Source organism: Pleurodeles waltl, chromosome 8, assembly GCF_031143425.1.
Source record: "Pleurodeles waltl isolate 20211129_DDA chromosome 8, aPleWal1.hap1.20221129, whole genome shotgun sequence".
Lineage (NCBI taxonomy): Eukaryota > Metazoa > Chordata > Amphibia > Caudata > Salamandridae > Pleurodeles > Pleurodeles waltl.
Genome location: NC_090447.1, coordinates 1,356,153,054 through 1,356,168,877, shown reverse-complemented (window position 1 = coordinate 1,356,168,877; position 15,824 = coordinate 1,356,153,054). Strand labels below are relative to the sequence as shown.

Sequence of the window (15,824 nt, the reverse complement as noted above, 5' to 3'; positions counted from 1 at the left end):
GACACATCTGTGATGGAACAAAAGAACAAGCCCCTCCCCCCATTCCAAGGGGTTTGGTAAATGGGTCGGATCCCTTCCCATCCCAGAATTACGTATACCAGTGATACTGCTAACACCACGTGTGGAGAAAATCTGAGGGTCCATTAAGAAATTAGGATTTACTGGGGAATCAGTAAATCTGGGACTGATTTCTCCAGTAATTCCTCATTTTGGACCAGACGTTCACCTGTAGATTTCCTAATGAGTGCTCACGTCAAGAGTGGGAGGTTGATGATCACTAACAAAAACAACTCTCACCACTCAATCAATCAGTGCTTGTAAAGCGCAACTACTCACCCGTTAGGGTCTCAAGGCGCTGGGAGGGATGAGGGGAAAAAAGAGTAGCGTATACCGGTGAGGTGGTTATTAAAAAAGCCATGTCTTCAGTTCCTTCATGAAGCTGAGGAGGGAGGTGTTTGTCTGATGTGGAGAGGAAGGGCGTTCCAGGGGGCGGCTGCGAGGTAGGAAAAGGAGCATCCTCCTGTTCTGGTTTTCCTGATGCGGGGTGCTTCTGCGAGAGAGACCTGGGCTGAGCGAGGGCCATGTGGGGAATGTGGAGTTTGAGTCGCTGGTTCAGGTAGGCTGTTCCGGTGTTGTGGAGGGCTTTGTAAGCATGGGTAAGGATCTTGAAGGTGAATCTTTTTTCTATGGGAAGCCAGTGCAGTGTACCACGTGTTGCGAGATGTGGCAGTGTCGAGGTAGGTCGAGGACCAGTATGGCGGCAGCATTCTGGATATTTTGTAGTTTGCGGTGAGTTTCTTGTTGATTCCAGCATAGAGTGTGTGGCCATAGTCCAGTTTGCTAGTGATCAGGATGTGTGTGACGGTCTTTCTATGTTCGAGGGAGATCCACTTGAAGGACTTGCGTAGGAGGAAGAGGGAGTGGAAGCAGGTGGAGGTGACGGGGTTGATTTGCTAGTTCATGCTGAGTTTGGAGTCCTGGATGATTCCGAGGTTGCGGGCTTGGCTGGTGGGGGTGGGTGGATTTCTGAGGGTGTGTGGCCATCAGGAGTCATTCCATGCGTTGGGTTGAGGGTCCATGATGAGTATTTCTGTCTTGTTTGAGTTGAAGGCAGCTGTATCTCATCCAGTAGGCGACTGCTTCCATGCCTTCGTGGAAGTTGTGTTTGGCTTTGCCAGGTTTGTTGGAGAGGGAGAGGATGAGCTGGGCATCGTCCGCATAGGAGATGATGTTGATTCCGTAGCTTCTGATGAGGGTGGCTTTATCCAAGCACTCCAGAAGCTGTTGAATGTATGGGGGAGGGACTGGAAAAAAGGATGGCTGAAGCAGTTGCATTTACTGCTACTACTGTAATCTCATATTTGTCCATATGTGTGAGTAGGTCACCTGGATAGGGTTTCCATTTGCATTACGGTACTTTTTACATTTTTTTCCAAATTGCAAATGCACCAGTACAGGATGAGAAGCTCTGTACTCGCTGGAGAGGCTATGTAGACTATGAGGGCTAAGCATGCCATGTTGGGTATTTCTTTCTCCAGCTCCAAGTTCTGGCGCCAGTGTATCTCCATAGACCCATAGAGGAGAAAGACGGAAATGAGAAGCAAAACGGGAAGCAAGAGAGTACAGCAGCTAAAAGGGACAGTGCTACAGTGGAGACACAGACAGGGAGAGAATGTGAAGGCGCAGGAAATGGAAGCAAATATGGGACGAAACAGCACACAGAACTAGAATAAAAGAAATTATATGGAATTATGCATGTGATTTTTAGAATAGCACCAACCTGTCACCTTTCAGTCACCTCAAATAGAGTAGAGGCACCACTTTTGGCAGGATCACAAAATTAAATTGCAATTTAGAATTTACCAGCAGCATTAGCAGACAGATCACTGTGTGTGGAGGAACAGGCGTGAGGAGACTCTGATTAGTGTTAAGGTACATTGTGTACTCTGGTTAAATTCTGGTTTGTGACGTAGTAGAAATCGCCCCAGTTCTGTTAATTTCTTTCCCGGTCCAGCTTGACCATTCTGTCCAGGAACTGGGCTATCATTTGTGAATAAGTACAGTAGCACTATGCCCACTGATCCCCAATTATGACTTTTCTTAACCACTCACCCAAAGGACAGGTGGACCATCTTGCTTGTTTGGATTAGGGCCCAATGCTCCCTTTGCATTGTTGTTTAAGTTATATAATCCATCCTTCAGCTGTTATCAAAATGACTCATTTTGGGCTCTTAACTCTTATCTGTCGAAAGGTGGATCAGCAGCTAATGGCTTGAAGTTTGGAGTAGAATAAACATCGCAGGTTCGAGTCCTAGCAGAACAGACAGGCTTTACATCCTACCAAGGTCTGTAGATTGGTCATTTTGGGGTTAGATGGTGCTGCCATGTTTTGTATGTGTTGTGAAACACTTTCTAAAAAATTGTGCAGCCGCTATCAGATAGCAATAATAAAAAGTAGCCATGGGCATTGCGCAGTACCCTCTCAAATGCCCCTACAGATGCTGCAGTGGTCAAGGTTTCGCAGCTGGATTTATTTGTTAAATCTGCATTTGGAATGGATTCTTAAAGCACATTGACTAACTCTGCTACTGAATGTGCATCTCTTTAATTGGTAAATGTATAGATACTTTCTTGACCTGGAAAAGGGTTGATCTGAAAATTAAAAGTGGTCATAGTATCAGTAGAAAATATGGCTGGAAGACGTAAACCTCAATTTAAACAGATCATTAAATTATGTCGTTTTCTAGCAGTGGCATGTTCCATAAAATCAGTAGGCTATGCTGTCCTTAAAGGAGCCTTGTCCATGTTGTGACACGACTAGTGTCTTAGGTTCATCTGCTCACTGCTTTCCTTGAAAGCTCACACTGAATCTTTGTTCACGGCAAAATGTTGTTTTCAGGCTGGGGAGGATCCTACAGGCGTCTGTGTATATCCTCTAGGTGATGCATACGAATTCATGAGTGGCTCGCCTTTAAAATTGCATTCATGATCAGCACTAGGCTGCTGCCCTTAGTTGGCTATAAGCATTTCCCAAGGGTGTTAGTCAGTTTTCTAACAAAGATCTGCAAGTGGATTTTGAAGTTTGGTGTGTGTTTGAAAGCAAAATGGCATACTTCGCTGATACTGCCATTTTATGTACATAAAATCACCCCTTTTTGTTACCTGCTCCTAAAATATTTACAAATGTGAAGCCGGTGCAGTGACACATGTTAAAGTGGCAAAAAGGGAACTTTGATATGTCATTGTATGCCTAAAAGCCCAGATTTTAAAAGACAGTGTGGTAGGGTGGTAATGGACCAGGCACGTTACCTAATATATATTTATTGCAATGCATGCCCCCTTCATAAGCAGACATTAGAAAATAAGTTGATCTTGCTAGGGATTAAGCCATCACTAGACCTTGCAAGATCATCCAATTTTATGAGTCTAGAACAGCATGAGTGGGCTTGGTGCCTGACTCACTGCTCAAAACCTGGTCTCTTTGGCTTTGTTCTTTGAAATGATTGTAAGGGTTCTAAAAAGATTGTCACCTTTAAATGCACCCCCCCAATCATAGCCTTGCTCATTTGGTGTAAATCTACAGCAGTAGCTACTATTCTGCTCTTCAAAACGGAGCATGGCTTCTGACCCTGTAACCAACTTTGACTGCTCCTTCTTCTTTTCCTAATTCTGGAGAAATAGCACTCATTTCTCAGTACCCTTTCCTTAGATCAGGTTGCATTGTCTCTAAGTATGTTTCCATCTGGACTACTGAGCCTTCTGTAATTGTACTCTCTAGATTTAAACCTGCACAATAACCTGCTGCCTTTTTAGCTAGGTTGGTGCTATGTAGATGTGTGGAAAAATGAAAAGTCAAAAGGCCTCCCACGAAGCAGTAATTAATGCAATGGCACAGGTGGCAAGAAACACACAAAGTTCCAAAATAGGATTTTAGACAGATCATCGTTTATTCTTCCAACACGCCAAAGTTATGACATGTAGTTGGCTCTACTTGCAGTACATACTCCAATGATCTGCCACACATTGACTTCCCTCAGAAGACATTGAAATGAACTAATACATTCAACAGAGCAGCGATGCAGGGAGTAGAATGCAAGATTCCCTAACACAGAGCAGGGGCTGCTGGGCACCAACACTGCAAGCTTGTCACACAGAGAAGCCAATTCCCAACTCCCACTACAAATCTACCAGAGGACACATCTGTGTTCGCAGCACTGTCATCAGATCCACCACCACTTGAAGGAGTGAACTTGACTTAGGAATTTTCTGGGGCTTGTGTTGCTTCAAGCAGACATGAACACTTTTTCTGAGTTCCAGGCAATAAGTTTATACCATCTCAGATATAGGCTTCTGGGGTTTAATTATTGCTGCAGATGCCACTCAAGATAGGTGAGGGTTAGGGGCCAGATGTACAGAAATTAGGAATACCAATTTCCTAAATGTGATTATCTCCAAATTGCAATTAGGAAATCGGTATTCCTAATATATGAATTTTTGTATTCTCAAATAGCGATTCATAGAAGGTTCAGTAGGTCTCAATTCATGACCCATTAAGAATTGCAGCTATCATAGGGATGGTGGCTTGTTGAAGTCAGCAGACCACCACGTCTGTGATTGTTTTTCAATAAAGCAATCTTTTCTTTAATGCAGCTCATTTCCCTTAAAGGAAAATGGGATGTGTTTAAAAAGAAAAAACAATAACTTTTAAGTTTTTTTTTCTAAGAGTAGGCAGCGGTCCCTGGGCACACTGCCTGCTCTTAAAGAATATATTTCAACATTCTCAAAGGGGGAGGGGTCGCAAAGGGACCCGATCATATTTGCAAATGGGTCCTCCCTCTTTTCAAATGGTGGCAAAGTATTACTGTTTGTGACCAGAATTCGCTCGCAAAACGTTAATACATATCATAACGATTCTGAATTTGGAAAAATACCTAAAACACACCCCTTCCAAATACTGAATCACAAATGAGAACTGCATTTCGGAAATAGGGGCCAGATGTAGGTAGGTCCGATTTTGCGAATTGGAAATTGCGAGTCGGTGCGACTCGCAATTTCCGATTCGCAAAATCGGATGCAGAACGGTGTCTCAGACACCGTCTGCGATTCGCTATGGGTTCGCAAAGACCCACCTCATTAATATTAATGAGGTGGGTCGAATTTTGCGACCCCATAGTGAGTCTCTGCACTCACAGGGACGGTGGCCTGCTGAAGAAAGCAGACCTCCATGTCTTTGACTGCTTTTTAAATAAAGCAGTTTTTTTTTATTTTGCAGCCTGTTTTCCTTAAAGGAAAACGATGTGCAAAATAAAAAAAATACCAAAACCATTTGGTATCGGTTTTTCAGAGCAGGCAGTGGTCCACTGGACCACTGCCTGCTCTGAAAAACCCTTTTGCAACATTCACAAAGGGGAAGGGGTCCCATAGGGACCCTTTCCCTTTTGAGAATGGGTTACCACCAGTGTGACACTGGTGGTAACTGCGAATTGCTTTGAGACCGCATTCACGTTCACAAAGCAATTTAGCATAGCGATGCGAGTCGCAAATAGGAAGGGGACACCCCTTCCTATTTGCGAGTCGCATTCACAATTTGCGAGTCGGTACGACTCGTAAATTGTGAATGAGCAACGCAATCAGCATTTTGCATGGCGCAAACTGCGATTTTCGCAGTTTGCACCATGCAAAATGCTTGCTACATCTGGCCCTAAGTTATGTAATCACATTTTGCATTTTGTACCTTTTAAAAATCATTTTTCCAGTTGCAAATATTCCGATTCTGTGACCTGGACCATTTGTAACCCAGAAAATGATTTGTACATTAGATTAAAAAGGCAGAAATGGATCCTGGTCTGTCATATTGTACGCAAATGCATGCCTCACAATGAGTACCTACACCTTGGTAGGCATCTAGGAATGGCGTTTTTAATTGAAAGTCTACTTCATGACAGCTGGTCATGTGTGCACATGCATGTGCATGTATTATGATGCATGTCTTCGCATCTGTTATGACACATGGACATCCAATCTGGAATGTTCATGCCAGTGGCAAAAGCATTGGTAAAGCCAATAGCTTGCCGTTTTAGAGCTAAGACCAATTGTATTTGCTAATGTTTGTTAATTAGAATATGTGGTGGCCCCATTTGATGTTGCACTTTTGAAAATGTGGTATAGTTTCATTGTTTAAAACATATTTTTGTAATAAATAAATATGACAAATACATTTAAATGAATTCAAGATACAGTGCATTAGTATGAAAAAGCTGCATCCAAATAATTCTCTAACTTTCCTGGACAATAAAGGAACAGCATATTTTCAATTTGTCTTATGTCTGAGCACATGCAGTTTGTAGCACCATGTAAAAACATTATACTTTAAGAGCAACCTGAAAATCATAGAGTGCACTACATTGTTAGAAGCACAAATGTTTCCATTCTTGTGGATCAAGTGGCATTTGTGTAGTATTGTCCAAAATTATGATCTTGGATGGGGTTACTCCATCACAAACGTGACGGATATCCTGTGCACTGTAATACGATCACATGATATTCTTTGGAGATTGTAAAATGGTGGATGGAATATCTGTCACATTTGTGATAAATTATTCCATCCGCCAAGATCATGATCAGGCTATTACTTCTGTGAAGAAAGTTAACTATCAATTCATTAGAGTATTCGGTTTGGAAACTTTAATCGGCATATGCAAAATAGTCATAAAAGTACATAAATAAAACAAACCGGGACATAGTATCAGCATTCGTATATTAAATATTCAAAATCAGATGAACACAGAACATATCACTTACAAATATTCAGAGCAAGTCAGTGCAAACTAAAAATAGATACTTTTCCTAACATGAATAGCATTTGAAATGTAGAGTGACACATTATAACACAAATGAGGATTGGTTAAACCAAATAAAATGTCATTGCGTCCTGGTGCGTTCTTATATTCTGGTCAATAAAAAGGGGTTTAAGGTAAATCATCCTAAATTGTGCATAAAATGTATAGAACAACACAGTACAAAGTGCTCTGTTTGCTGGACCCGTCTCAAGAACAACAGACCATTTCATTTGGGGAAGACCTCATTTTAGGAAATTAGAGTATTATTCATTGCAATATATGCAAAATTAGGGAGGGAACTGAGGAGCCATATGTTCATGGGTAGACAAATCAATAAACACAAAACACGGTTTGGATTTGGACTTATTGTAAAGAATGAACTTGAGGCTGGGGTTGTAATAGTTGAAAAGATTACATTGATGAAAAATACGAGCAGGAATCATATACTTACAATCTTCAAGAATGCAACAGCGACCGAGTATTGTCTTTGTCAAACTGGAGGTACGCCCTCCTCATTTACAGTCGGGTAGATCTTCATTATGTCGAAAGTGGAGACTACGGCCCTCATTGTGATGTTGGCGATGTGGGCCGCCATGCCGGCGGTGACGGGAAATCACGCCAGCTGGCATGGCGGCCCACATCGCCACATAATGAAGACAGAGAGGGCCGCTATAGGTGGCCCTCACCCACTGCCAGGCTGCCTCCGTCAGGCAGCCTGGTGGTGGACGGCATCATTATCCAGCAGGGCAGCGTTGCTGCCCCTCGGATAATGATCCCTTAGCCTGCAGCCTGGAAAGGAAAGGAAAGGTTGGCGGACGGGGTGCACCGGGGCACCCCCGGGGGACCCTGCACTGCCCATGCACTTAGCATGGGCTGTGCAGGGGCCCCTGTGCAGTGCCCCTTCGCGCAGGTCACTGCCCAATTTTTGGGCAGCGATCTGCACTACGGGTGCAGCTGCACCCGCAGCACAGAGGCATTGGTGGCGGCTCCATGTGGAGCCGTCGTCAATGTCCCACTTCAGGAATTCCTCTGGGCCAGCGGGCGGAAACAACATTTCTGCCCGCCGGCCCAGCAGAACGTACCTTATATGGCCGGCAGGGTTCAGGGGAAGCTGGCGGTCACTGAGAAGACTGCCAGCATGAACACAGCGATTTCGACTGCCGTTTTCATAATGAGGGCTTATGTCTCTGCCGCACACATAACCCCCCAAAAAAAGTAAGGGCCATCAGAGGTTTGGCCTTATGTCCACTCACCCAGTGTCAAATGGTTGAACATATGGCCAGTTTCACTGTCCACCACCACCACCAGGTAAAACCTTGCGGTAAGGGGCATTGAAAACTGCGAAAACTTGCAATCTGAAAAAGATCCCATGGCAAGAGGGGCGTTGCTTTTTTATTTTAAAAAGAAAAATCCCATTTTGGGTTTTTATTTTGGAAAATGAAAAACAAAATTGCAAAATTGCTGTGGTATCCGTCAACCTTACAAATCATTGCCACTGATGCCAGTTTCTAGCAATGACAGAGATGACTGCTGGACCGGTAGATATCTCAGAATTTCGCAGACAGAGACTCCATCAGGAGATGGGTTCCAACAAACTCTAAATCAGGCTTTTTGATCTCAGTGACTCTGAGATCACCTCTATTTGACCGTTGTTTTTGTTTTGTTCAAAAAAATGGTTGCTCACCATCTGGCTTATTCTTGCTTACCCTGTTTTCCTATTTTAAACTCATAAATAACTCCATATATCACCTAGCAGATACTACATTTTTGTGTTTCTATGATCAAAAAATTTAAATGTTACAGTGGAAAACAAATTTACCTTTTCTTACAAATCCCATTGTCCACAATTCCTCGTCATCCAGGTGAACATCCCCACCTATGCCTTCGCCTGGTTCATATGCATGTCCAAGTACACCACGAGGTCCATCAAAAGGGAAAAAATCTCCATGCCCTAGAAAAGTGCACACACCATATGACAAGAATATTAACTGCAGCGTAAACACTGTCTCTTGATCAGATGCTCTGGCAATTTAACAAGCATACACCATTGTACTCTATTTTTTGACCTGACTTGGAAAAGTCCATGCATCTGAGAGCAAGGGGCACAGATCAAGATGCAAATAACACATTGTCTTTATTAACTTGTATGTCATTCCTTTGCTCTATAAATGTCAGGTGTTTGAACAATAGGAATGGAAACCTAAGGCTCGGATGTATGAGTTCCTATGACATACTGGAATTCGTATATCCGGTATCAACTTTCCAGCAGCCATTTTTTACATGTGTTTTAAAGCATATGCAGACATTTTGGGGATGCACATTGTGAAACGTTGTTTCCACTGCTCATGACCATAAATCTTCGTCTGGAGCAAGAAACTGCTGCAGAAGCCGCAGACATATTTGTAATTAGATGGTACTTATACAGTATTCCCATTATATCTCCCGGTAATTCACAAAACTGAGTGTAAGGCTCTGGAGAGTAACAAATTGCTGAAAACGAGATTTCTAGGAGCTTTAAATGACTTCTTACCTCTCAGTTCGTGTAATGGACACCTCCATCTTAGGGTGCGGAGTCGAGACTTCCTGTCCTGGCCATTAATAGGGACCAACTACTCACACCTTAGGGGGTCGCTAAACCTTGTGCAAGCAAAACAAATGCACAAAAGTGTATGCATCTCCAGTTTGTGAGGGTATATGCACAGTTCGGAATCAGACCGTCAGGGTTTTATGGCACATTACCGACACCCAAATAGTACTCTTTATAAAGATCATTAAAATATCATCCCCTTGATTATATTGTCAAGGTAGGTGTAGATTTACGATTATTGACTCCACCTTGATGATATTTCAGAGAGCGTCACTGTTGCCATATGTGTGTAGGTTTATATTTTTCTACTGTGATAATGTGGTACAACACCACTGTCAGAATATGCATATTTCCATGTGAAGGGGCTGTGTGGCACGGAGCACATTTGCCGCTTAACCTGTGAAATGTCGCAGTCCAGGACATCACATGACAGCTGTGCATTTCTGGAACAATGCACAACTCTGATCCTTCATGTCTTCTGTCACAAAGATGTGTTTTACACCACCAGTAGTGTTGCCCCTTGTTAATTGTACAAACCAAAATGCCAATGGTGACGTACAAAATTTCGGAATTGCGATTTCTAATGTGCAATTCTTACTGAATTACAATTCCGAAATCTCAATTCCTTAGTATACTGAAGAATATATTTAAAATACAAATTCCTAGTGGGTTCACAAAGTGAGCTACCTCATGAATGTTAATGAGATAGGTTGCAATATGTAACCAACTAGGAATCACTGTCATCACGGGTATGGTGGCCTTCTGAGGTCAGCAGACCACCCGCCTGTGATCACTTTTAAATAAAGCAATTTTTTAAAATGAAGACAGTTTTCCTTGGAGGGGAATGGGATGCGTTTTAAAAAAAAGAAAATGAAACTTTTAAGTTTCACCTTTTACATTTTCAAAGGGGAGGGAGTCCCTTTAGGACCCTTCCCATTTTGCTATAGGTCACTATCTCCTTTGCGGTGTCAGTAAAACATTAATACATACCACTGCAATTTGGTATGTAGAAGGGATGCCCTAAGCACACCCTTTGAAAATACAGATTCACACAGCCAAATTGTGATTTGGTACCCTCTAACAGAATTGCATTTTGGTTTTTGTATATTCCAAAATGCTTTTTTAAGGTCGCAAAAGGGCCAATTCAGTGAATTACATCGTTAGTGAATTCCAAGGTTTTGCATATAAGGCCTTGAATGCCCTTCAATTACAAATTATTTATTATTATGCTAATATTTTGAGAGGCAATAAAATACATGGACTGTTATACATTGTAACCGAATCCTGCACTAAAACACACACAGCTTATTTGTAACAGCTGCTTAGAAGTTGGTAAGGCATGTTCTCCGTGGTAGGCATTAGCAAATTCAGTGCATGTAAAATGTTATTGTTAGTTGGTGTAGTGGCAATAAAGATAGTTACACGAAAGGAATCGCCTTATAGGCTGCTTTAAAGTCCGAGAGGGTTTATCAATAAATGGTGAACTATTAGGCTGTGATTCACAGCCTATGGACATGAGAGTCCTACTGGAATTATTGAAAGAGACGAACTTGTAAAGTACAGGCAACACCCACATGTGTACACTGCTAAGCCAGATATCTAGCATTGCTCACATGATGAGACTTCACACAAAGAATAGGAGCAGGTGCCTAGCTAAGCTCATGAGTACTGGAGAACAACTTTAACTAGTAACTGAAATGTGAACAGTTTTTAGCTAAGAAAGCTCTTTCATTATTTCAAGCTTCAGAACCGGAAGCAGAAGTCCACATTTGAAGACCACTTCCCATGAGCAATATTAGCTAGAGCAAGAAAACATGTCTGATGCAACAGTAATATTGGGAATAATGATCAGTGAAGAGCGCGCAAAAGGGGCTGAAGATTCTAAAGGGGTTCTATAGCTTCTAACAGGTGGATGATCAGGTAATAATTAAGATAGTTAACAAGACAGTGACAAAGAGGATATGAAAACGTGGTAATTTAGCCTATAACACTATGGACTATGCGCAAACATTTCCATGACTGTCTTCTTAAGCATACTCTTTAATGATGACAATGCAATTTTTTTTTTAAATGAATGGTGTCATATTACAGCTGCTCCAAAACAAAAGTAGGGATCCAAAGTTGTATATGACCATTTAATCACACCCCCAATTCAGACACATTTTCCGTATTCAATGCATACACTGTACAATACATTCACCCAAAATGAGACTATTGTCACATAGCCCCCATACTTGATCAACATGATTTCAGGAACCCCCGTGTTTTGGTAGCCTGCCATTTCAGAGTCCATATACCAGTCTAATCTGTTGCACCATGATAACGGAACTATTTGACTGCCCTAATCACATGCCACATTATTTTTGCCACTGTGAACACAGAATATCTAGGGGGTTTCACCATTTGCCAGATTCCAAACAGGATCAGCTTTGGGGCTGATTAAGGTCAGAATTATCCATATCATGCAGTTAGCTCAATACTGCCTCCCAGAAAGGTTGTAGAATAAGGCAGATCCATATCATATGGTAAATTGTACCTTCCTGTTCTCACCCTTTTAGATTTTCTGTTGAGCCACAGTAGCACATTTGTTAATTGGATCCTTTATGTAGATTTGTTGCCACTACAAAAGCTATGCAAACTAATGCAAAGTGGGACAAAGTCTTGATACAGTAATTTCTTTCCAGTGCAAAACTTTTTGACGCTGGAAAGTTTTCCTTCTTATGGAACAAATAGAACTCTACACTGTGCTGTGCGAGATTGCTTAAAAGGGGCGTTCAGTGAATGGTTCTTAGGCATTCCAACATTACCATTCGTGTTTTGTGACGCAAAGCCAGATCTACAAAGAGTATCAGACCTGGCTTTGCATCCAAAAATAACATTTCCTTCAGGCAGGTGCAAAGTCGGATAAATCTTTTAATTTCTGCTAGCATTTCAAGCATTGCACCTATACTGCAGGCAGCCCAGTGTAAGAAATGTTTTAAAGCAATGTCTATAGGATTTTCTAATGGAAGTGTACCCTCCCAACACAAAACCTATACTAGTCGGGACACACACACACCTTTGCACTGCAATGAAAAGGTGTATGCTTAGTGCTAGGCAGTACTAAATAGCGCCAGTGCAGGGGAAAAGAGCAGCGGCAGGCCTGCTCTCTCCCATTAGCGAAATACAGAGAAGTAACTTTGTGGGACTTTAACTCACACACAAAATGAACATGGCAGAAATACTCTAAATACTTGGTCTATGAACGCTTTCCGATGTACATTAACTGCCCACAATAAAAAGGCCTTTGTTTTTCCTGAATCCTTTACTAATCACTCCTAGTTGGTTAACTAAATATGTAATATAAATAAAAAACAAACTAATAAATAAAGACGTGCACCTCATATGAAAAAAACAAATGTACTGAGTTAATATTTTGCACTAGTGTGGGAGAGAGTCATTGTACGACTATGCTGTCTCATTCAGAAAAACAACTACAATTTGGATAGTCTTGAAAAGATTACCTTTTGCAGCGAATGTTATGATGATATCAGGATCGCCATGATCAAGTTTGACAAAATTCAGTGGTGTAACATCACTCCATACTTTAAAAGCTTTTTCAAGAGCTTGGTCCACGTCATCATGTTTCAGTTGGCTGGTGTAGTTTTGCACCCTGCACAAAGAATGACACAAATGAATGGACAAGTTGGCACTATATATATCCTGAAAGCAAGAAAATGTCAACCATTATCGTAGTTTGCGCAGCATGGCCTCTTTGTAACTTCAAACGCATTTGTATTTGTATAGTGCTTACTACCCTTCACCAGGCGTTGAAATGTTGTACAGCGAGTAGCATGCTACTCTGGACCCCAAGGTTAGTGGTTAAAGTGGTTATGCTGGTCATTAGAATTAGTTATGTGCTCTCAGGAAACCACACCAGACATTTAGTACTGTTTCTTTGTGGTGAATTAAATTAAAAGGAGTTAAGTGTGATTGTTATAGGAGACTATGAGGCTTAATGCAAATGGTAAATGGAATGAATAGATAGGATGATGTAGATTAGGTATTGTTAAGTTGCAGGGATAGGCCTTTAAAGAAGGTGAGCATGTGATCTATGAAGGAAGTTGTTTGCCATTTGCAAAAAACACAAAAATAGAGATTAAAGCAGGCGAGCATGCGACTGAGGGGAGGCTACCTTCAGTAAGTGATGGCATGCAGAGGAAGGAAGGTAAGGAGAGAAGGACAGATGTACAAGCATTTTTAGCCCGATTTGCAGAATTGGGCCATTTGGGACCAAAATAATTCTTTTTCTGATGTACAAAATGCAAAATGCGATTCAATATCTTTTTACCAAATCACAATTTGTATTTGTGATTTGTGATTTTGGAAGGGCGGTTTTTGGGGCGTCCCTTTCAAATACTGAATCAGGATGGTATGTACAGTATTATTGTTTTGTGAGCAAAATCCCATTGTAAAAATGTAATAATATTATACCACCATTTAAAAAGTGGTGGTAACATATTCACAAATAGGAAGGGGTCCCTTAGGGACACTCCCTCCTTGAGAATGTTCAAAAAATATTTTTGAAGAACAAGCAGTAGTCTCATGGGCCACTGCCTACTCTTAAAAAACAAACCTAAAATGTTTAATTTTTTTAATGCATCCTCTTTTTCTTTACGTAAAACAGGCTCCATTTAAAAAAGATTGCTTTATTTAAAAGCAATCACAGACATGGTGGTCTACTGACCCCAGCAGGCTCCCATCCCTGTAATGGCAGTGAATACTAGTGGGTCTCAAATTGTGACCTATCTCATTAACAAGCATGAGGTAGGTCTTTTTGTGACCCATTAGCAAAATTATTGTTTAATGATATTCTCTCTTTTTAACATCACTGCACTAAAGAGGTTGTTTTACTTACGGAAAAGGAGTTATATGGCAGTGGCTGAGAGCATCCCGCCAACCCTCAATCAGTTTTATATTCCATGTTATCTAATCACATTCTAGTTTGGTTTTACAATAGCGGAAACGCAGATGATACAAAGGTATCTAGCGCAAAAACCTCCTGAGTGTATGTTGTGGATGTTTGTGTACATGGCCTCTGTGGTACATTCATTGGGTCTATGAGTGACCCATATGAATGGAGGTCTATATGTTCTATGTGGAAGCTCCTGGCCTGCTCCTGTGCACAAGATGGAGGTGAGGTTGGTTTTACCAGACATTGAAAGTGTACTCTTGACATTAACAAATTGGCTTTCCCTCCACCAAAAGCAAGCCAGGTGGGCAAATTTAGATGCTAGTCATGTTAGTATGTTAGGAGGGCTACCACGTATTGTCCTTCCTATTTCCACTACGAATTGTCGCAACTGCTAAAAAATTGTTTCAAGAAAGCTCTCCATTGAGTAGTGTATGTGTATTAGTAAATAGCTGGCATTGTCAAACCCCCACCAACCCACTTAAGGTGGAATGCAGCAGTTCCCTCCTCAGAGCTTTGGGGTTCTCATATTTCCAGATCAAGGGAATTATTTCTCTTGGATATACCTCTTTTTAAATGTTAGAATGTGTCTAGTAATTGATATTTGATACATAATATTTAATTTAAAATGTGCATCATATTACTCATTCTCCATATTACAAATGTGTTATAGCCTATTGTACTTGTAACAGTGGACAGAATATCCCTCAGTATCCTATTGCCAAATGCTAAATAAGGCCCTAACTATCGATCAGTGATATGTTGGAGTCTATACACAAAGGCATTTTGAAGTACATAAAGTAGTATTCCAGTAGCACTCTTTTACATGCTCTTACATGTCTTCGGTGAATTGTTTTCTAAATATCACAAATGGGAATAAAATTGGAATTTTCAGACACTATTCATATACATTTAGTACAAACATAGAGGACTGTGCCCATTAAGCACTTTTACTAATAGAGAGTTGGATATTTTGGGGGTTATTCACAAAGGCATGTAGCAGTACTTAAAAGAGAAGCTCTTTAGCACTAAGTCTGTACTCACTACGAGTTCCTGAACAATATGTAAATGCTGACACATAGAGATATTTAGACCGCAGCAGGCTGGACATTTTGGATGTTGCTGAAATCATTTAAGTTGGGAATGGATTTAATATCTCGCTAATACAATAGATGCTTTGATGGAAAGAACAGATCATTAGTGGAAGATGCAAGCGCTCTTTGCAACAGTAATGTTATAAGAGAGGATAAGAGCTGTGCGGACACACCACAAGGTACCTTTTTTTATTTGGGCTTTTAGCTTCCATTAACACCTTCAACATTATCATTCTTCTCCAGGTCTCAAAAAAGCCCGGCTGTAAAACTGAAAAACAGATCTGGTCATCATACAAACCAGGACCCAGAATATGGTAAAAGGCTGTTGCTGATTGTTAGAAATGGGGTCTTTG

General features: G+C 41.2%; 1 protein-coding gene across 1 annotated transcript in view; it reads right to left on the bottom strand.

Moving 5' to 3' along the window:
* LOC138249227 (collagenase 3-like) overlaps window positions 1–15,824 on the bottom strand; it is a 139,295-nt gene that overhangs the window by 101,236 nt on the left and 22,235 nt on the right. Inside the window, exons 3-4 of the mRNA XM_069203203.1 lie at window positions 12,930–13,078; window positions 8,659–8,790 (exon numbers count right to left, since the gene is read on the bottom strand). Coding sequence (XP_069059304.1) covers window positions 8,659–8,790; window positions 12,930–13,078 — 281 coding nt within the window. The remainder of the gene's footprint in view (window positions 1–8,658; window positions 8,791–12,929; window positions 13,079–15,824) is intronic.